This window comes from Lissotriton vulgaris, chromosome 6, assembly GCF_964263255.1.
Source record: "Lissotriton vulgaris chromosome 6, aLisVul1.2, whole genome shotgun sequence".
Classification (NCBI taxonomy): Eukaryota; Metazoa; Chordata; class Amphibia; order Caudata; family Salamandridae; genus Lissotriton; species Lissotriton vulgaris.
The window spans coordinates 204,633,615-204,657,571 of record NC_141694.1 but is presented as its reverse complement, the minus strand read 5'-3'; the positions used below and the strand labels follow the sequence as shown (position 1 = coordinate 204,657,571).

The 23,957-nt window shown below is 43.8% G+C and overlaps 1 protein-coding gene across 1 annotated transcript in view; it reads left to right on the top strand.

The window, feature by feature from the left end:
• LOC147707025 (adhesion G protein-coupled receptor F5-like) overlaps window positions 1-23,957 on the top strand; it is a 579,327-nt gene that overhangs the window by 95,673 nt on the left and 459,697 nt on the right. Inside the window, exons 5-6 of the mRNA XM_086925616.1 lie at window positions 1,309-1,509; window positions 22,501-22,711. Of these exons, the coding sequence (XP_086781742.1) occupies window positions 1,309-1,509; window positions 22,501-22,711 (412 nt within the window). The remainder of the gene's footprint in view (window positions 1-1,308; window positions 1,510-22,500; window positions 22,712-23,957) is intronic.

The window sequence follows — 23,957 nt, the reverse complement described above, 5'->3', positions numbered from 1 at the left end:
ATTTCACGTTTTTCATTATTGAAGATTTCTGAGAACTGTATGGTGGATTTCTATCATTTTGGGCTTGTTTTAGATCTATAAAAATATTGGATATTTTTCTAAATGGGTGTGGTGTCTCTTTGTAGTGTCTCCGCTGTAATACTGTTGGTTATGTGCAAATGCTTTACACCCTGCCTCTTAGATAAACCTGGCTGCTTATGCCAAGCTACCAAAGGGGTGAGCAAGGGGTTGTTTCAAGAGTGTAACTCCCTCATCCTGAGTGCAAACCATTGCCAACCAGATACCCCCATTTCTAATAGGTCCTGCCTACCAAATTCAGAAATATCCGTCAGACCGGTGGTCAGACCATGACAGTGAGTGCCTTCTATATGGTTCCTGCTATTGTATCATAACTTTGCCGTATGACTCTGTCAAAAATGACAGAGCCATAAGGCAAAGATACACATTTTTTTATGTTAAAGAACAAAAAAAAAAAAACATTTTAAAAAATACAATGAGCCTCGCCATGAGAGTTAAGTTTTGGACATTTCTGTAATTCTCTAGGATGACAGTAATCAATTTAATCATAGAATTAAGGGGCTCATTACAATGTCTGACGGAAAGCCTCAGACCGGCAGTCAGAATCTTCACGACTGTGTTGAAGCCCTTCCAACTGACTTTGTCGGTTTACAGTCCAACCGCCCGATTTGACGGTCAGAGCGTAAACTGGGCGATCATTCCGACTCGGTTCCAACCAACTCGTGAAGTATTCCTTTTGGTCAGAACCGCACCGCAACCCCCTATCGACGGCATTTACGCCGTTGGGATTATGATGTAGGTTTCCAACAGACTTTCAGCGTTGGTCTGTCCGACACAGAAAGGCTATCGGAAAGTGACGGCCCCTTTGCCCCCGCGGCCTACGGTTGGGGCAGAGGGAGTAACTAAGGTATCCCCCTGTGAAACCCTGCACTGTGTGGAAGGCACCATGGGGTGCCTGCCACAGGGTGCAGGGCTTTCCACACACACACCTCATTTCCCCATCGGAGCCTGTGTTACGACCAGCTCTCGCGCATAACACAAGCTACCATAGGAAACAATGGGAATCTGACTGAACAGTGTTCGGTCGCATAGTAATCTGGTGGTCAAAACTGACGATCTAAGACGCATGGTCCCAAATCTGAGACGGGGTCAGGCGGAGGCTCTCCGCTCGACATAGTAATGATGTCCTAAATATTAGCCTTTTGCTCTGTGATTTATGTCCACTATGTTCATTCCTTGATGGGGCATATCTTTTGTTCTAATAGGATATGTTTTTTCCTTAATTTGTAGGTAAAACAAATTTAACACTATCTCCAGGCATACTTTATCAAGGTGAAACATTGACGCTGACATGCAGAACCAGATCCAACTCAACTTCTGTCAGTTGGACTCACAATGGAGTTCCTGTCAATATAAGTGCTGCTAACACAATCAAAGATGGTGTGTCAGAATCAGTTCTGGTTATTTCAAACATCGCTTCTTCACATTCAGGTACACCATTTTCTTTATGACAAGAGCACCTTTTTGTTCTTAAAGGTCTTTTTTACTGGACTTTGGAAATGCATCTTCGATAAAATAAAATGATGACAACTATGTTATCATTTGATTGCTGATTTATGGACCTTTCACAATTAATGTCTGTTTGGTATAAGCGTTTATGGTTTTGATATGAATAACTACTTGGTTTGTAGTAACTAAAATGTTATATAAAATGCCACTACAAAGTTTAGCTCTGGATTCAGACAGGTTTCATTGTTTGAAGACACAGTGGGCCTCATTATGACTTCAGGCGGACATTGCGGCTTGGAACTGCCCGACCTTAGGTTGGCAGTTCCGGCCGCAGAATTAAGCTGCAACCGCTCATATGCCGGTCACAAGCATCCATTTTTCAATGGAAGCTTGTGCGGCAGGTGGAGAAGGCCTGTAGCCAATCACTGACATAATATCGAGGAGCTAAATATTGACCCACAAAAATATTGGTGACAAAATATTGACTAACAGTATATCGAATTCCTATCTACAAACAGGTAAGTACAAACATATCGAATCCAAAATATCGTTGTAAATATTATAGTTTGTTAAAATATCGAATTTTTTAAATGTCTTAAAAGTAATGCAAAGTTAATCAAATAATAACTATAATTAACTAAAACATACTTAACAATACTAACTTTAAAGGTATTGAATAATTATTGTAAGTTAAAAAAAATAAACATGCATTTTTAATTTTTTTTTCTTTTTTTGGTGAACCAAGCAATACGCATAGTTGTAACAGTTCGGAGACCAGGATAATACAATAACAGTACATAGTTTGGAAGCGGACACAACAGCTTGAATCAGGATTTAAAAGGTTCATTTTCAAATAAAGAACTAAGAAGAAGTGCCGCACAGTCGCACCCAGTCCTGCGATAGTGTGCGAATCAGGATATTCGGAACAGTAGCAATACGGGGGGCACCAGGGGATCAAATATACATAACAGAAGAAGTGGAAGCACAACCCCATCGTGTAACGAGTCTAAAACCCGCCCCTCAACTCCAAACACACCGCAAGGAACATTGGCGACGACGGCACTAAAAGAGAAGAAAGACTAAAGGGCCATAGAAACAAATATTAATCTAACACCCATCCCGCAACCCCCCCACCCTGCACACCCACAGAAGGCCATGGCCTACCCCCCAGCCACGTGCCTGTCGCCCTAATAGAACCCGAAATATAGAAAGATATGGAAAAGAAAGAAAAGAAGAGAAAATAAGCGGAGGAGGGCCCTCATTGCGCCGCCCGGCCCCGCCCTTCACCCCTACACTACGGAAATCCCAAAAAGGAAACAATACTATAAGGAAGAATAACAAATCCCGAGCACAAGAACAATGAAATATCGATCGAAGATACCCACAGCACCGTCAGTCAGTAATAAAGCAAATAGATTGTAGGCCACCTCATCCCTGACCCTGTCTGGCAGTAATACCGCCCGAAGTCCTCTCATTAATCAATGTGAAGCACAGTCTTGAGGGTCCAAACAGAATGGACGGGCCCGGACGGGGCGAAGCCATAAAAGAGCATAGTAATCCAAATCCATCCAAATATAGATAGCAAAGATCAGGCAACAACAACGCCGGTCCCATGAACCTCCCAAAGCTGGCAAATAATAACATCATCCAGGAGAGGAGAGTCAAACAGTCCGGCCACCGCCGCGACACAGCCAGGCCAGTCCAAGGAGGAAAACAGCGCTCCAACCCCAGCTGCCAGCCGGACATGTGTACCAAGGATACAGCCATACGAGCAATGAAGACGGTCCGCATGGGCACGGGAGCCCGGTCTTCAAGCGGCCCAAGGTGCCCCCGAGGATCCGAAACCTCCTCCATGGAGACAGCAGCAAGTTCATAGCCGGCCCCTGGAAAAGGACCGTGGCCTCCATATATGGCGAAACAGCAATGGCGTCCATCCTTGCACCCAGGTCTCGGACATGGCAATCAATGGTCTCGTGCAAAACTGTTAGGGCAGCCAACACGTCCCAGGGTGTGAACATCCCGGCTCCATCCTTGCAACAGCCGCCCGACTTGAGCCATGGAGAAGGGCACCAGCCGCCATCTTAATCCAGTCGGCCCGTCCCTCTTCACCATATTCAGGGACCAGGCCTTACTGTGAGGGCACCGCGGGATGCGTCCCCAGGGCAAATGAACTGTGGGGCAGGGTCCAGAAAGGAGAGCCACCAAAAGGCTAAAGTCCCGCCGGGCCCCGGGAGTCGCCCGCCTATGTCGGGGGCAATCCTTGGTTATGCCTGGGCAACAAAATTTAGGGAGGGGGCAGGAGTCAAGCGCCCCCTCCGATCCCGCGCCACCACACTGCCCTTCAAGGGTCCCCGTCAAGCGGCTCGGGTTTTCACCGCTGGCAGCAGTCCTTCATATCATCGGCTCCCACCGGCAGGCTCCCCGCCGCCATCAACGGCCGTTGGTGCTGCAGCTGTGGCCGGAGGCCCCGCCTAATCAATGCCCCGGTCTTACCATCGTGTGGGCCGCAAAGCAGTCGGGGATAATTCCCATGATCGGCGGCACGCAGGAGCTCCGGAAGCAAACGGTAGGTGCTCATTTTCTTTCCTTTATCAAAGTATGCCTCCGTGGGTCAGGATATTCAGCAGGATAGACATGTGGGGCAAAAGGGCTCGCGGAGCCGAGTGACTATGCGGCCATTTCGGATGCCTGCTTGGCTCCTCCCCTCCGCATTTTTAATTTTTAATACATATATATATATTAACTTAATATTAATAAAAAAAATATTCAATATTTTTTGCATAGGATAGCAGGAGGGTAAAATGTACTATTCCCACTCCAGTGAGTGCAACAGTAGGGAAAGAATTGGATAGTGGGAGGGTAAAAATTACTATTCCCACTTCAGTGAGTGCAACAGTAGGAAAAGCGTTGGATAGCGGGAGGGTAAAAATGACTATTCCTACTCCAGTGAGTGCAACAGTAGGGAAAGCGTTGGATAGCAGGTAGGTAAAAATTACTACCCCCACTTGGGTGAGTGCAACAGTAGGGCAAGCGTTGGATAGCGGGAGGGTAAAAATTACTACTCCTACTCCAGTGAGTGCAACAGTAGGGAAAGCGTTGAATAGCGGGAGAGTAAAAGTTACTATTCCTACTCCAGTGTGTGCAACAGTCTGGAAAGCGCTAGATAGCGGGTAGGTATAAATTAGTATTCCCACTCCAGTGAGTGCAAAGTAGGGAAAGCGTTTTATAGAGAGAGAGTGCAACAGTAGAGAAAGTGTTGGGTAGCGTAGGGGTAAAAATTGCTATTCCCACTCCAGTGAGTGCAACAGTAGGGAAATTGTTGGATAGCATAGGGGTAACAATTACTATTCCCACTCCAGTGAGTGCAACAGTAGGGGAAGCAATGGATAGCGGGAGGGTAAAAATTACTATTCCTACTCCAGTGAGTGCAACAGCAGGGAAGCATTGGATAGCGGAAGGGTAAAAATTACTATTCCCACTCCAGAGAGTGCAACAATAGAGAAAGTGTTGGATGGTGTAGGGGTAACAATTGCTATTTCCACTCCAGTGAGTGCAACAGTAGGGAAACTGTTGGATAGCTTAGGGGTAAAAATTACTATTCCCACTCCAGAGAGTGCAACAGTCGGGAAAGTGTTGCATAGCGTAGGGGTAAAAATTACTATTTCCACTCCAGTGAGTGCAACAGTAGGGCAAGCGTTGGATAGCGGGAGGGTAAAAATTACTTCTCCCACTCCAGTGAGTGCAACAGTAGGGAAAGCCTTGGATAGCGGGAGGGTAAAAATTACTATTCCTACTCCAGTGAGTGCAACAGTAGGGAAAGCGTTGCATAGCGGGTAGGTAAAAATTACTATTCCCACTCGGGTGAGTCCATCAGTAGGGCAAGCGTTGGATAGCGGGAGGGTAAAAATTACTTCTCCCACTCCAGTGAGTGCAACAGTAGGGAAAGCCTTGGATAGCGGGAGGGTAAAAATTACTATTCCTACTCCAGTGAGTGCAACAGTAGGGAAAGCGTTGGATAGCGGGTAGGTAAAAATTACTATTCCCACTCCAGTGCATGTTAAGTAGGGAAAGCGTTGGACAGCGAGAGGATAACTATTACTATTCCCAATCCAGTGAGTGCAACAGTAGGGAAAGCAATGGATAGCAGGAGGGTGAAAATTACTATTCCTACTCCAGTGAGTGCAACAGTAGGGAAAGCATTGGATAGCGGAAGGGTAAAAATTACTATTCCCACTCAAGAGAGTGCAACAGTAAAGAAAGTGTTGGGTAGTGTAGGGGTAAAAATTGCTATTCCCACTCCAGTGAGTGCAACAGTAGGGAAACTGCTGGATAGCATAGGGGTTAAAATTACTATTCCCACTCCAGAGAGTGCAACAGTAGGGAAAGTGTTGGATAGCGTAGGGGTAAAAATTACTATTTCCACTCCAGTGAGTGCAACAGTGGGGAAAGTGTTGGGTAGCGTAGGGGTATAAATTACTATTCCCACTCCAGTGAGCGCAACAGTAGGGAAAGTAATAATTTAATATATAAATACAAATACATTAATTATCAATACCAATAAAACATTTATTAAAATATTTTCCAATTACAAAATAGTTAATAATTAATTAATTATAAATACCAATAAATATTATTTAATAAAAATCAATTACCTATTAATAATTAATTAACAACAAAATAATTTTAAATTCCAAACATTAATAAGTAATAAAAAAACCAATTAATTATTAATTAGCAGTAAATTAATTAGCAATACACAAAATAATTTCAATAATTTCTTACATTTAAATTACTTCCCACCCAATTCCCCTATAAACCCAAAACCCGCACCAAATAATAAATGAATACGATTAATATCATTATCAATAAATCAATTAATAACATTTCATTACCAATTCATAAAAATTAATTCCCAATTAATAATTATTTAACAATAAATTAATTATTAATACCAATAAATACAAATAAATAATTACTTAATTACAATTAAATTACTTCCCACCCTATCCCCCGATAAACCCACACCCGCTACAGAACTAAAATGCAAAATTAAATGAAAAATAATTAATAATTCCTAAAAAATAATATTTCATTTACTATAATTAAATTACTTCCCACCCTATTCCTCTATAAACCCATAACCCGCAACAGAATTAAATTAAGCAAAAATTAATTAACATAAAATTCATTACTTTAAAAGAATAATACATACTTTTACCATATATAGTAACACTTAAAACACTATAAAAAATTCTATATTTTTAACAACTATATTATGACTGGCGATATTACTAACTTCTATATTATAAAAATCGATATTTCGTACCTGAAGTTCGATATTCTGCACCACTATATTTTTGCAATTCGATATTCTTTCCATTTTATATAAAAAACTCGATATTCTGTCCAGTCAATATTTTTTTAAAGATATTGTGACTAGTTACCCCTGTAGCACAAGTTTCCATTGAAAAATGGATGTTTGTAAACATTCCTCTACCGTGTGGCAGGCACCATGCTATGCCTGCCATACGGTGCAGGAATGCTTAGGGGAGCACAAAGGTGCCCCCCAGGCCTCATATCCGAGGGCTAGGTGGGATTGACACCATGCTAGAGGCCGCCAAAGTCACTTTCCAACAGCCTTTCCATGTCAGAAAGGCTGACAATGGAAAGGCTGTTGGGAACCGACATCATAATCTTGACGGCAGAGCCGAGGCTGGATATGCTGTCATTCAAGGAATTACAATTCAACGCCACTTCAGAGGGGTTAAATCTTGCCATACTGTTGCTGTCGTGCTCAGTACAGAGTTACCCGCACACAGACTTTAATAAGGAAATAGTCCTAGAATGCCCTAGCCTGTGATAGAGGGCTGAGTATCTCCTGGATTTGCTTTGTAAAGACCATGTTTGAGGGCCTGTGGGAGGCACAGTGTTTCTATAGTATGGACATTTTGACCAAGCAAGATTTGGCACAGGTTAAATTCCTGTTTTAAAAAAAAATGGACATAACCTTAGAGCTGCGTTTGGGACCTCAAAAACTACTGTCAGAGAGTATGAAGCACTGCATATCATCCCAGGTATGGCTTCATACCTAGGGTGGATTGATTCTTCCTGGTTTTTGCAACCTTTGGGCATGACACGCTGTTTGACTATCTGCCAGAAGAAGAGATTCTCCGTAACTGGGATCTCGAATAACGGAGATGACTGGGGATTGCGGTAATAATTGTGCTTTCACTGACTAGATATTAGAGCAGTTTATCAGATTGCCAACAGCGCCTTTTGTACATCAAAGCAGATTGATTAGAGTGAAAAACGTTGAAAATATATGGAACTGTGGACCACGGATCGAAGCGAGGTTCCACAGGGTCACATGTGCAGTATTCTTACAGCCAGCCCAGAGTGCTTGGTTAATATTAACTCAGATGAGCCAAGAAATGCTATGACTCTCTGAAAGATCAGGCCCCCATGTGGTGACACACAATCGAAAGATAGCATGGCCATATTACATCACTAAGGAATCGTTTTTTTCACAAAGTCGACCACATAAACATTATCAGATTTTAACATTGAGAACGGAAAAAAGAGAGACAACCACATTTTTTTGTCTTGAAAAAGGTGGTGCACAACGAGCAGCACACCGAAACAGGTCAACGCTATTGTCATTATTAAATCCGAGGAACTAGTGTACTGTCATTCGCTAATATTAGCCTGACATGGTTTTCAAGATTCTAACAGATTAATTACATATGATGGTTTCAAAATGAACCACTTGATTTTGTCTCTTTCTTGCAAATGATTTTAACCTTTTATGATTGTTTGTTTAGGGATATATGAATGTGAAATGAATTTTTCATTATTGTGTTTTTATAACTTTCATTGATTACGTAATAAATTTGAATATTGTCTTGACAATTTTGGAGTCACATTTGCAATGGGTTTTTTATTCTGACACGCCCATGTGATGAAGCTTCATCCCAAAGTTTGTTACATTTTGTTTTCTTTTGAAACTTTAATCAAGATCTTTCCAAAATGGATATACTCCCTATTATTCATTTTTCTCAGGTTGCTATGGAGTTTCTCCAAGCTCTGGAGACCCCAACAATTTGTGTAAATATGTGATCCTTTTTAAGATGTGTCATCAAAAGAAGGAATGTATTGCTGTTTTAATTTGTTTTTACTCAGTTACTATCTCTTTTTGCTACTGTCTAGAGTAGCTTTTAAAATATAGAGAATTGTGCAATTATATAATTTGCCTATTTTTCAACAAAGTAGCATTTGCACTATACCTGCCCATTTGGGCAAGTGTTCTTTAGGTGTGGGTGTTTCTTTTTTTAGTGTATATAGGGGCTACAATATGCAAAGAATTGCATGTTCCCGCCATGAAGTTTTATTTCACACTTTGCCACTTCCCAATCAAAGTACTTTTTAGCCAGGGTATATATAAATCTGTGATTAATACTTTAATTTATGACACAAAATTATACGACTTTTCAGTTGCAAAAAAACATAATAAAGATTTAGGGTTCATTTAGAGATCTCCGTTAATGTGAAGTCCACTTATTCCCAATGGATGTGATCCATCTGCTAATTCGAATTAACTAATCAGAGTATGGGCATTTTTGCCGGGAAATCATATTCCATATCCGTAGAGTAATAATGCTATTTGATTTCACCAAGGTAATAGGAGACACTATGGCGTTAATTTTATTGGACGCCGAAAAGGCCTTTGATAGGGTCTCCTGGCCTTTTCTATGAGCGGTCATGAAACATTACTGAATAGGGGAAGGCTTTATCCGCGCTATTAAAAGTATGTATTTAGATTCTGTTGCCAAGCTAGCTCTGATGAGAGCATATTCCGGGGAGATCAGTATAGGGCGGGGCACCAGACAAGGTTTTCCCTGCTCTCCCTTGCTATTTGCAATTTAAATTGACCCGCTAATTAAATTAATACAAGAGAACCAGGCAATTCAACCAGTATCTGCTCAAGGAGGGGAGGTAAAAATGTTAGGGTATGCTGACGATCTAGCAATAGTTACATCGGCTCCACAGGGGATCCTAGTTGAGCTGGGGGTGTTAACATCACGATTTGGTAAAGTTTCCGGGTATCATATGAACGAAAGCAAAACCCAAATAGTTATTAATGAGAAGGTAGATATTGTTGACTCACGGATTGTAGTGAGTGCAAGGTATCAAGGGGTTGAGATAAGCTCTATCCCAACCGCTATAGAAGATCTAAATCTTGCTCCACTTTTAGTAAAAATGAAATCCGATACTAAAAGAATGAGTAATCTTTACTTGACGCTTATGGGTCGAAGCAACGTCATTAAAATGATTTTTCTACCCAAGATTCTTTACTATTTTAGAGCCATCCCTCTTTAGTTCATTAAGTTATGGTTTCGGAAATTTGACCAGGTCATTTCTTGGTTTTTATGGGCGGGGCAGCGATCAAGACGCGCATTAAGGTTCATGACACTACCCAGGGATCGGGGGGATGTCTGTTCCTAATTTCCAGACCTATTACTGGGCCAGTACCTTGAAGTACTTCGCCAAATTGATAAATGGACCACATCTGGACAACTTGGAAATTTCTATTTTCCAACTTATTTGTGGGGCAGAAGCTAGGGGTCTCTTATTACGACACATAGAGTTTTCTTATTATAAGTGGGTTAAGTTCAAGGTTCTGATAGGAGCTTTTAAAGTGTGGACCGCAGTCAGGAAAAAGGTTGTAATTCCCCGGTTGCACAGGTAGTTCCCCCTTGTTAATAATACTATTATAAGTTCTGAAATTTTTAATGATGCCTATTTTCGTAGATGGGGGGGATAAAGGGATTTATTGTATCAGGATCTTCTGTCTGGTGACTGTTTACTTTCTTTTGATGCCCTTAAAGATCGATTCGGTATAGGGAATAAGGATTTCTTTAAATTTTTACAAATTCGGGATTTCCTTGAGAAGAAATGTCAGAACCGGAACCGAATTCCATTTTTAGAAATGTTTAAGAACAATTTACCACAAACCGCCGCCACCTTCAAAGCCATCACGGAGAAAATGGGAAAAGACAAACATTTTGACAGGTGGCAAATATTGTTACAGGCAGGCCAGGGGGACTGTGATGATTCTCTGTACTTTAGCCAAACATCATGCATATCTGCCAATTTACAAGTACAGTGTTTTAAAACCTGGTGCAATTTGTATGTAACCCCCGCTAGTATTCATAGATGGGGGGGCATCACTGGGATTCACTGCCCGCGTTTTGGGGTGGTGGCTGCGGATAGCACCCATATGTTTGCGACTTGCCTGGAACTCTCCCAAATATTACTTAAAATAGAACACAGGTTGAGGGCATAACTGGGTTTTGACAAATTTGTGTTTGTCGCTATGGCTGTTTATTTCTTATGTACAGCTACTGTATGGCTTGATGTAGCTCCTCCGACCGAATATGTCTGGTTCAACAAACTCTTATCTATATATAATTGGGAGATGGTGGTGGTGAGGAGGAAGGGGAGACGGGCCAGAGAGAGAGGAGAGAAGCTCCGGCTTCCTCTAACTAATTGGCTTAATAGGTAGACATGACATGCATGTTTTTTTCTTTCTCTTGCGTTCATTCTTTTCTTTTTCCGAAAAGCTAGTTTGTTAGGGGTTGGATCCGCCGGGGTGGGGGCAGAAAATATCAGAAAAACATTTGGGGTATTAACCACAGCTCTTGATTTCTTACTGATTGTTAATGAACTATGCTTGTTTTCTGTGTTTGGTACCCCAATAAAAAAGAAAAAAAAACAGGATCCACAAAATATCACCCACCCGCATTCCCCAAAGTCTTCCGATAAAAATTGTACCAAGCTTGTGTGGATAGGCCTAATGCCCGCGACAGGAAACTGCCCAATACGCAACATGGACACACCACATTTTTACAATGAATACTGACCCCTTTTTTGCAAAGTGTCTAACTGTGGATTTTTAACCCTAGCTCTGCCGGCACCTAGGGAAACCTAGAAAACCTACACATTTTTTAATACTGGACACCCAGGGTAATCCCGGATGGGGTGACTTGTCTGACTTTCACTATGTCTCTTACACAGAATCCCTTGCAAACCTCAAACTTTGTAAAAATAAAAAACACACTTTCTTCACATTTCTGTGATGGAAAGTTCTGGAATCTGTGTGAATCTACAAAATTCCACACACCCACATTCCTCATAGTGTAGTAGTTGGCCTCAGCAAGGCCAACCAATGCTAGGGATTCGCCAAAAAATCCAGAAGACCCCGCTTGCAAAACCAGCTTGTTTCGTGATAAGTAATTTTGATGTCTCCTTAAAATGTTTTGGGCCCTTGCCTGTCGCTGGTACTTGACCCACCCTTGCGACTGAGGTGCCATTTTTATCAGGAGACCTGGGGGAATGCTGGGTAGTATTAATTTTGTTGATCCGTGAAGATTCCAGAACTTTCCACCACAGAAATATGGGGAAAATGTTTTTTTTAAAAAGATTGAGGTTTGCAAGGGATTCTGTGAAACAGAACCTGGTTAGAGCCAGACAAATCACCCCATCCTGGATTGCCCTAGGTGTCTAGTTTTCAAACACATATACGTTTTCTAGGTTTTCCTAGGTGATGACAGAGCTAGGGTTCATAATACACAGTAGGCACTTTGCAAAAAAGGGTCAGATTTCACTGTGAAAATGTGGTGTGTCCACGTTGTGTTTTGGGATTTCATGTTGCAGGTACTTGGCCTACCCACACAAGAAATTGGAGAATGCGGGGTGGGTGGAATTTTGTAGATCCACGCAGATTCCAGAACTTTCCACCAGAGAAATTTGAGGAAAATGTGCTTTTTTGACAACGTTTGAGGTTTGCAAGGGATTCTGGGTAACAGAACCTGTTGAGAGTCAGACAAGTCAAGCCATCCTGTATTTCCCTGGGTGTCTAGTTTTCAAACATGTATAGGTTTGCTAGGTTTTCCTAGGTGCCGGCAGAGCAAGTGTTCAAAATCCACAGCTAGGCACTTTGCAAAAAAGGGTCAGTTTACACTGTGAAAATGTGGTGTGTCCACGTTGCGTTTTATGCCATTTTCTTTCGCGGCACTATGCCTACCCAAACAAGCGTGATACCATTTTTCTAAGAAGGCTTTTAGGAATGCGGGGTTGGTGGAATTTTGTGAATCCACACAGATTCCAGAACATTCCAACATAGAAATGTGAGGAAAATTTGTTTTTTTACAGCGTTTGAGGTTTGCAAGGGATTCTTGGTAAAAGAACCTGGTGAGACAAGACACCCCATCCTGGAGTCCCATTTGTGTCTAGGTTTGAAAAATGTATAGGTTTGCTAGGTTTCCCTAGGTGCTGGCAGAGCTAGGGTTCAAAATCTACAGCTAGACACTTTGCAAAAAAAGGGTACACTTTCACTGTGAAAATGTGGTGTGTCCACGTTGCATTTGGGCTGCTTCCTGTCGTGGACACTAGGCCTACCCACACAAGTGAGGTACCTTTTTTCTCAGAAGACTTTGCGAAATGCGGGGTTGGTAGAAGTTTGTGGATCCATGCAGAATACAGAACTTTCCACCACAGGAATGTGAGGATAAAGTGTTTTTTTACAAGGTTTGAGGTTTGCAAGGGATTCTGGATAAGAGAACCTGGTGGAAGCCAGACAAGTCACCCTATCCTGAATTTCTATGGGTGTGTAGTTTTCAAAAATGTATAGCTTTGCTAGGTTTCCCTAGGTGCCGGCAGAGCTAGGGCTCACAATCTACAGCTAGGCACTGTGCAAAAAAAGGGTCGGTTTTCACTGTGAAAATGTGGTGTGTCCACTTTGCGTTTTGAGCCGTTTTCTGTCACTGGTACAAGGCCTACCCACACAAGTGAGGTACCATTTTTGTTAGAAAACTGTGGTGAATGCCGGGTGGGTGGAATTATGTGGATATACACAGCTTCCAGAACTTTCCACCGCAGTAATGTGAGGAAAAAGTGTTTTTGTTTTTTACAAAGTTTAAGGTTTGTAAGAGATTCTGGGTAAGGGAACTTGGTGAGAGCAAGACAAGCCACCCCATCCTGGATTCCCCTGGGTGTCTAGTTTTCAAAAATACCTGGCTCCCACCAGGTTCTGTGCCGCTTCCTGTCAAGGACACTAGGCCGACCCACACAAATGAGGTACCTTTTTTTTTGCAAAAGACTTTGGGGAATGTGGGGTGGGTGGAAGTTCGTGTATCCACGCAGATACCACAGAAATGTGAGTAAAAAGTGTTTTTTAACAAAGATTGCGGTTTGCAAGGGATTCCGGGTTAGGGAAACTGGTGAGACCCAGACAAGTCTCTCCATCCTGGATTCCCCTGGGTGTCTAGTTTTAAAACATTTATAGGTTTTCTATGTTTCCCTAGGTGCAGGCAGAGCTAGGGTTCAAAATCTACAGCTAGTCACTTTGCAAAAAAAGGGTATATTGTCAATGTGAAAATGTGGTGTGTCCACGTTGCATTTGGGCCGTTTCCTGTCACGGACACTAGGCCTACCCGCACAAGTGAGGTACCATTTTTTTCACAAGACGTTGGGGGATGCGGGGTAGGAGGACGTTTGTGGATCCAAGCAGATTCCAGAACGTCCCACCACAGAAATGTGAGGAAAATTTATTTTTTCCTACAAAGTTTGAGGTTTGCAAGGGATTCTGGGTATCAGAACCTGGTGAAAGCCAGACAAGTCACCCCATCTTATTTTCCTCTACTTGTTTAGTTTTTAAAAATGTATAACTTTTCTAGGTTTCCCTAGGTGCAGGCAGAGCTAGGGTCACAATCTACAGCTAGGCATTTTGCAAAAAAAAGAGTCAGTTTTCACTGTGAAAATGTGGTGTGTCCACGTTGCATTTTGGGCTGTTTTCTGCTCTGGTCCTAGGCCTACCCACACAAATGAGGTACCATTTTTCTTAGATGACTTTGAGGAAAATTGGGTTGATGGAATTTTGTGGATCCACACAGATTCCAGAACTTTCCACCACAGAAATGGGAGGAAAAAGTGTTTTTTCTTTACAAAGCTTGAGGTTTGCAAGGGTTTCTGGTAAGAGAACCTGGTGAGAGCCAGACAAGTCACCCCATCCTGGATTCCCCTGGGTGTGTAGATTTAAAAAATGTCTGGCTCTCAGCAGGTGCTTTTACCCAGAATACTTTGCAAACCTCAACCTTTGTATCAGTTTCCTAGGTTTCCCTAGGTGCCGGCAAAGCTAGGGTTCAACATCTACAGCTAGGCACTTTGCAAAAAAAATGGTAATTTTTCTCCGTGAAAATGTGGTGTGTCCACATTGCATATTGGCTGTTCCCTGTCGCGGACACTAGGTCTACCCACATAAGTGAGGTACCATTTATCTCAGACGACTTTGGGAAATGCAGGGTGGGTGGAAGTATGTGGACCCAAGCAGATTCCAGAACTTCCCTCCACAGAAATGTGAGGAAAATGTGTTTTTTTTTAACAAAATTTGAGGTTTGCAAGGGCCTTTGGGTAACAGAACCTAGTGAGCCAGACAAGTCACCTCATCCTGTATTCCCATAGGTGTCTAGTTTTTACATTTTTATAGCTTTGCTAGGTTTCCCTAGCTGCCGGCAGAGCTAGGGTTCAAAATCTACAGCTAGGCACTTCGCAAAAAAAGGGTCATTTTTTCACTGTGAAAATGTGGTGTGGTCACGTTGTGTTTTGGGTTGTTTCCTGTTGCGGGCACTAGGCCTACCCACACAAGCGAGGTACCATTTTTCTCTGAAGACTTTTGGGAATGTGGGGTGGGTGGAATTTTGTGGAGCCACACAGATTCCAGAACCTTCCCCCACAGACATTTGAGGAAATTTTTTTTTTTTACAAAGTTTGAGGTTTGCAAGGGATTCTGGATAACAGAACCTGGCGAAAGCCAGACAAGTCACCCCATCCTGTATTAACCATGCTGTCTACTTTTCAAAAATGTATAGGTTTGTTAGGTTTCCACAGTTGCCGGCAGAACTAGGGTTCAAAATCTACAGCTAGACGCTTTACAAAAATAGGGTCAGTTTTCACTGTGAACATGTGGTGTGTCCATGTTGTGTTTTGGGACATTTTCTGTCACTGCCACTAGGCCTACCCATACAAGCGAGGTACAATTTTTGTCTGAAAACTTTAGGGAATGCGGATTGGGTGTAATTTTATGGATCCATGCAGATTCCAGAACTTTCCCCCACAGAAATGTGAGGAAAAAGTGTTTTTTACAAAGTTTGAGGTTTGCAAGGGATTCTGTGTCAATCAATCATTTATTTGTAGAGCGCACTAATCACCCGTGAGGGTCTCAAGGCACTGAGCGAACAGCCAGGTCTTGAGAAGTCTCCTGAAGGTCAGCAGGTCCTGGGTAAGCATGGGCGGAAAATCCGTTACGCTCGCGGATTTTGCGGATTTTCGGTAAATTCGCAATCCGCGAGATTCGCGAATTTCCCGCAAAATCCGCAAATTCGCACGCAGCGGATTTTTTTTCTTTGCGGTGTAAGTTCGCAATTGCGAACATGTAGGTGCGGCGGGCAGCAACAATCTTGCACTCGCGAAATTACAAAAATATCAATTCCGCACAAGAAATCTACTAGCAAGCAGCATAGACCTTCTGAAAATGATTATTTTTATCAGAATAACTCCTCAGGTTGACATTTGCCTGCACTTTTTTAGATTTGAGGCCTTTTGATTTTCTTTGGATAACTGTTGGATTAGAAATCAACTTTCTCATATAAGCTTGGTGGGGCATTAAAGTTGTTATAATGCTGCTCTGCAGAAAAACGAGTTTTGCAAAAGTGAAAGCAGGTTCAAAAGTTCAAACTCATCAACTGTTCCCTGTAGTGCTTCCTGACAAGGGCCCCTCCAGAGTTCAGTTGCTAGTTGCAACAATTGTATGACCCTGCTCTGACCCTCACAGCAGGCTCATAGAATAGCTACAAGTAGGCCACAAAGGTCCTGGAAAAAAAAATTGCACTGCAACAGAAAGCAAATTACAGATAAGGATGCAGGTGCCAGACTGGAATTTTAAAACAGTGACACATTAATAAATCAACCCCAAATTAATTCATGTCAGTTGAAGCAGGCAGGTGTGCTTGCTTTTTCCCCCCATAATCTACAGTGATGATGAACCAGAGGGTGGCATAAGGCATTGATGTACCAGAGGGTGGCATGGGTAAAACAGAGGGTGGCAGGGGTGAAACAGAGGGTGCTGGGAACCTATGATGATGAACCAGACGTAGAAACAACATAATCGTGACCGTTGCGAGCCGACATGTAAGTTCGCGATTGCGAACTGTTACAAAACCCTCGCGAACTGTCAGAAATCCTTGTGAACTGGCAGAAATCCTTGCGAACACAAAAAAAAAATCCGCAAATTTGCGAGAATTCGCGGATTTTGCGGATTGCGAGTTCGCAAATTCGCAAAATTCGCGAACGCCAGATTCGCAAAATTCGCCCATGCTTAGTCCTGGGTCAGTTACAGCATTGTGGGCAGGGTGTTCCATGTCTTGGCCGCAAGGTAGGAGAAGGATCTGCCGCCGGCGGAGGTCCTGTGGATGCATGAGACAGCAGCGAGGGCGAGGGTAGCGGTACTAGCGGAGCGCAGCTGGTTGTTCGGGGTGTAGAAGGTGAGACGCTTATTGAGGTATGTTGGTCTGGTGTTGTGTAGGGCTTTGTTGGTGTGGGTGAGGATCTTGAAGGTGATTCTCTTCTTGACTGGGAGCTAGTGCTTTTTTTCAGTTTTCAGTTAGGCAGTGATGTGGGTGTGGCGCAGTATGTCGAAGATGAGGTGTGCGGAGGCGTTCTGTATGAGTTGGAGTCTCTTCTGTAGTTTGGCCATGGTTTCTGACTAGAGGGCGTTGCCACAGTCCAGTCTGCTGCTGATGAGGGCCTGTGTGACTGTCCTTCTGGTTTTGATGAGGATCCATCTGTAGATCTTGCGGAGCATGCGAAGGATGTTGAAGCAGAAGGAGATGCTGTTGACTTGCTGGGTCATTAAGAGCGAAGAGTCCAGGATGACCCCTGTGAGAAGTTCGCCTGATATGTGATGGCCACTATTCTAGTGGGCACCCTGTATCAGTCCAAACAACCCTTATGGTGATGGTTGTAGAGTCAACCTTATAGACCAGCTATCCTAGTGGTAGCATGGACAAAGCAGTCTTAGGCTAATACTTCAGAGAGCATGTGAAGCCAATTGTTTTACCAACAATAACCCCTTGAATACCAAATGAAAGGACACCACACAAGGTATATATCAAATATAAATGTATTTATTACTAACACAACACCTCTGCACTCTTTATGAGGTCAGAGATCGAGATACAGTACAAGTTACTCAATAAGCATACTATAAGTTGCACAAATACAATTCTGCCCTAGGGGCCTCACGAACCATATACTAAGTAAGTGGTATAAGAACCACTTCAGGAAAAGTGAATAGGCCTAGGGCCTTGGGAATCGCTGGGGCTACACTGAGTAACCAAAGGTTAGGAAGCAGGAGCACTACAGGATGCGTGTTCTCATAGACTTAGAATGGGAATGTAAAAGTTAGAAATGAGTTGATTTCGGACTGTCCAGGTGGACTTGCGGGTAAACCCAGTTAAAACAGGACACTTGGATAGTTATTACCCATGGGAGCACCAGAGTACTCGAGTTACCTCTCCCAGGGAAGCCGGGTGCATAGCTGTGAAGTTGTGTCGGGTTTCGTTGTCGATGCCTATGGAGAGCTGCAAAAAGATGCTGCAGGTGACCAGGAGGAAGATGTCCGGGTGGATCCAAGTGTGGATCGAGGAAGTGAAGAACCTAAAAGCAGAGGGGACAGAGTCTGGGTCACTAGCCAGTGACCAGGATGGAACCAGGAAGGAACCAGGCTATGTCAAGCTACAAACAGGTGAAGAAGTGAAGCTTGTCTCTGCAGCCACGTGGACCAGGTGGTGTCATCGATGACTAGGCACTGGATACAGACTATCCCACGAAGGCTCTCGCTGTCGGCAGTGTTGACTTCCAGATCGGAGTCAACAAGCTTTGGCAAAGTCAAACCACGCAGGACGTAAAGATCAGCTTCTTGTACAGACCGGCTTCCCTTTTACAGGAAAGCAGGAGCAAGCCCAGAGCAACCAGGCAAGCAGCATTGTTTCAAAATGGTGTCTTCAAGATGGCCAACAGGCTAGCAACCACAAAGACGCGTCAAGAGGAAATGCAAGAGCAAGCCACACGCGGCACTCGTGGAGTGTGGAGGGCTGAGCTTCGGTGCACTTACGACTCAGTGTTGGGGCTTCTCAAACCCGAATGCAAAACTTTGAGGACACCTCAGAAGCTACACAGTTTAGCAAAGAGCAAAATGACCATGTGTTCATCCCACATCTCTCGTGTCGGCCATGGGTCTCAGCTTTGCTGGAGGAGTGGGTTGGAGAAGTCGGTAAGTCCAGTCCTGTGAAGCAGAGTCGTCCGGGTCCTTCAGGAGCGTCGACAAAGCAAACCGGCAATTCGCTAGGTGGTGCCTGTTTGCACAGGGTGGTCACTCCTTGACCACAAGGGAGATTCTTCAGTCTTCTAGTTGCAGTAGAATGTCGAAGGTCCAGAGTTTTGTTTCAGAGTTTCAGTTCAGGATAATCTAAAGTCTCTAGACTCAGCTCCTAGCTTCATACGAATTAAAGGGGCTGGATTACCTGCTAGGTCCCTCCTATGGGTGGGACCAGGGAAGGGGGTTGTAACACCCCTTTCCCTTTGTCCAGTTTTGTGCCAGAGCTGCGGCTGGAGTGCCCCAGCAACTGGTTTGAACCGGGCTATGCATGGAGCACCTTGTGTGCCCCAGGCAGTGTCTCATTTCATTCAACCCACCCTGCCCCAATACACTATAGCCTGTCTGTGGAGGTGCTAGCACCTCCCAAGGCAGGAATTCTATTGTCCAGGCCTCCCTCGCTGGAAGGGCTCCCAGGTGCAGGAGGTCAGACTTGTGTCTGTGGCAGCAGCATCCATTTTGTGATGCTGAGGCTCTGTTTAACTTTAACCGGGTAAAGCTACAACTACATGTCTTCTCCCTCTAGAAAGGTGGAATGCTACCCCCGCCACTAGAACTGGCATGGGGGTGTAGTATTCCAAACCATATGACACCTTACACAACATGTTTTGATAAGGCCAAACCAAAATTAGCATTAACCGCGAGGATTATAATGCACTTAAGAGTATATGGTATGGCTATATCATAGAACAGCTATAAGGACATGGTTCCGAAAGCTGCAGACAGGCTCAGCTCATGCTAGAGCACCATCTCACATAAAACCAAGCACTCTGCCTCCAGGATTGTTAAGGCCTGCCATAGGAGTGACTTATAGGTATATATGTGTCTATATGTAATGGTAGGTATAGGGATACTATACCTAAGCAAGGGGTGATTACACGACCTTGCCCAAGCTGCAGGATCAGCCAGTTGTGTCAATTTGGATGGCCAGTCAGGGGTGGCATAATACATGCTGCAGCCCCTGGTAGGCCTTGGATGCACCTATGCCCTAGGTACCTATGGTACACTATACAGGGGCTCACAAAGGTGACCCAATACCCAATTAGGTATGTACCTAAAGTACATGTTATGAATTTAGAGAGAGAACAGCTGGGCTGTGGGTCTGATTAGCAGGCCCACACCACACTAACGTCCAGAAACCAGTATATCAGAGCAAAAAGTGGGGGTGTCCATAGGAAGCAGACCCTACTCTCCTACAACCCCGGGTTGAGAGCATGGTAGGTGGGTGTGTGTGCGGCTCCCAGGTCGGCTGGCCACCAAGAGTTGTTCAAGGCTGAGTGGGTGGGTCTGAGTATGTGGACTTCTGTCTTGTCCGAGTTAAGTTTCAGGTGGCTGGTCTGCCTCCAGGTGGTGACGTCCTTCATTCCTTTGTGGAGGTTGGATTTGGCGGTGGCAGGGTTTTTGGTGAGTGAGAGGATCAGTTGGCGTAGGAGACGATGTTGAGATTGTGTGAGCGAACGATGTTGGCAAGCGGTGCCATGTAGATAGTGAAGAGGGTAGGGCTGAGGGATGATCCTGGGGGCAAGCCGCAGATGATCTTAGCGGCTTTGAAATGGAAAGGTGGGAGGCGGACCCTCTGGGTTCTGTTGGTGGGGAAGGAGGTGACCCATTCCAGGGCTTTGTCGCGTTTTCCTGTGTCATATAGGCGCTTGTGTAGGATGTGGTGGCCGACAGTGTCGAAGCGGCCCGATGGTCCAGGAGGATGAGGGCCACTGTTTCGCCATTGTCCAGTAGGGTCCTGATGTCGTCTGTGGCAGCGATGAGTGCGGTTTCGGTGCTGTGATTGCTGCAGAATCCAGTCCTAGGCCTACCCACTCAAGTGAGGTACCATTTTTCTCAGGAGACTTTGGGGAATGCTGGGTGGGTGGAAGTTTGTGGATCCACACAGATTCCAGAACTTTCCACCACAGAAATGTGAGGAAAATGTGTGTTTTTTGTTTACAAAGTTTGAGGTTTGCAAGAGGTTTTGGGTGACCGAACCTGGTGAGAGCCATACAAGTCACCCCATCCTGTATTCACCAGAGTGTCTTCTTTAAAAAAATGTATAGCTTTGCTAGTTCACCCCAGGTGCCAGCAAAGCTAGGGTTCAAAATCTACAACTAGGCACTGTGCAAAAAAAGGGTCAGTTTTCACATTGAAAATGTGATCCACATTGCGTTTTGGGCCGTTTTCTGTCTCGGGTGCTAAGCCTACCCACACAAGTGAGGTACCATTTTTATTGGGCGGCTTAGGGGAACACAGAGTTATAGAGCAATCGATATTACCTATTGACTTTCAAGTATTTCTCCCTTCCAAATGTAAGACAATTTGTAGAAAAGGAGTCACTTTGAAAAATGTCCTATAATTCACATGCTGGTATGGGTAACCACAATTTTGGAGATGTGCAAATAGCTACTGTTTCTAAACTCTGTATTTCTTTCCCATTTCAGAAATACATAGGTGTCTTTCATACTAATTTTTCCCTGTTTATATTTTCCCAAAATAATTGCTATATACCAGGCAGACAATAATAAAACATTGCAAGAGGCTGTTTAGTTATTAGCTCTGGGTTCCTCGGGTTCTTGGTGAGCCTACAAGGCCTATATATACCCACAACCAGATGAGTCCAGCAAATGTAACGGTATATGGATTTAAAAAATCTGTCATACCTTAAAGAAGTTACAGGTGAACACGTTGGCACAAATGGCTGTTTTTTTAACTCATTTTAAATTTTTCCTATTTTCAACTGTTAGTTTCTATAAGAAAAGCTTGAAGGATCTACACAAATGACCCCTTGCTGGATCTAGAATTGTGTCTATGTTTCAGAAATGCATAGCTGTCCAGGATCCATCATTGCTTTTATACCAATTTTCATCATTAACTGGAAGGAGATTGAAAGCACAAAAATAGCAAAAATAGGCAAGGTCGCAGTAAAATACCAAAACTGTGTAAAATGTTTTGGTTTTCTGACACAAATGTGTCAGTTCCTGAAAGCTGGGAAGATGGTGACATCAGCACCACAAACCCTTTGTTGATATTATTTGCAGGGAAAAAGCAGACACTTTCATCTGCAGCCCTTTTTTCCCATTACAAAATAAATAGGTGTATTTTTGCTAATTTCTGGGTGCACTCCAGGGGAATCAACACATTTTGGGTATCTTTAAAATCCCTTGAATTGGAAGAATAGGAGGCAAATTTGGCAGGGATACCTTATGTGGTCAAAAAGTTGCAGAGGCCCAAGCGTAAACTACCACAAATAGCCAAAAAAGCCTAACACGGGAAGGCCTAGCAGCGAAGGGGATATTAGATGTAATCACATTAATAATTTGGACCAGTGAGCCTGTGCAGTGGGCAAAACTGCATGCACCCAGGCCACCGAAATCCTTCAGATGTCCCTGGGTTTAGATACACTGTATGAAATGTGTATGTCTGAAACGTCTAGTAACTGTTGTTTAACATTTTGCAATCACAGAATATAGCAATTTACATCATATTTTCTTCCACAGATCTATACAGCTGCTATCTCAATGACACAAGTGTTATTTATGTGGCCTCACGAAATGTGACTGTTTTATCAATAAACACAACATTTAATAGCATTAATGACATCATATGTGATGGAAACCCGTACTTACTGTACAAGTGGTGTACAAATGGGCAAATAGCGGATTTTATTTGCAACTGTTCACATTCAGGAGGACCATTCCTTGATGGTAAGTGAAAACAATAATTGCTTTTACATAGCTTCGCTGTGTTTCAAATTACAAAAAATGATAACATAGATTTTCTTAAAAACAGCAACAGCATTGGTAATGCAAGAAGAATTAATGGCAAGATTAAAAGCTAATATTTGACTAGCCAATCAGGAGGCTTGCATTTCCCTGGAACCTATAGAGACTGTTCTTCTTCCATAGTGTGACATTTCTGGAGTTTGTGGATCTCGTGCTTTTTGTTGGATGTCAGGCTACCACACAATGGCCCTTTGACTCGGGTATCTGTGAAATGAGTGCGGACAAGTCTCGGTATGGAGGAATGCGGCTGTGGTGCTTTCCACATAAAAAGGAACTGAACATTGTGCGCCTACAGATGAGTGGAGGAAAGGGGCTAGAACTAAGCAGGCACTAAAGGGTCAACCACAGGACGGTGTTGCAAAGAAGGTCTAATGCCAGAGTGGAGGGAGTGCTGTCTGGAAGAGTGCTCTTGTAGGGGTGTAATGTAGGCATGGGAATGGAGACCTGGCAAAGAAAAACCAAAGGAAATGATGGACGGAGCGTTGACAATACAAGCACTCACCCCCAGTCAACTGATCTGGGTTTAATCCATCACCGTTCTTTAGCCCACTCTGCCACCCCAGTTCAGACATGGCCATATGCAAATCAGTCTGACCCTGTGCCTCATGGGAACAGTCCAGCCCGAACTGCCAAGCCATGCCTTGCCTAGACCGGAAACAAGCTACCGAGGACTGGTTTCTGGCATTTCAGCCGTCTTCAGCCCGACTTGCTTGAATCCAGTGGCAAAGTGAGCAAGGGACTCACGTCTGAGCATATTCTGCCAACTTATGGGGAACAAAGAAAAACCAAAGGAAATGATGGACGGAGCATTGACAATACAATCCCTCACCCCCAGTCAACTGATCTGGGTTTAATCCATCACCGTTCTTTAGCCCACTCTACCACCCCAGTTCAGACATGGCCATATGCAAATCAGTCTGACCCTGTGCCTCATGGGAACAGTCCAGCCCGAACTGCCAAGCCATGCCTTCCCTGAACCAGAAACAAGCTACCGAGGACCGGTTTCCGGCATTTCAGCCGTCTTCAGCCCGGCTTGCTTGAATCCAGTGGCAAAGTGAGCAAGGGACTCACGTCTGAGCATACCCTGCCAACTTATGGGGAACAAAGAAAAAGCAAAGGAAATGATGGACGGAGCGTTGACAATACAAGCACTCACCCCCAGTCAACTGATC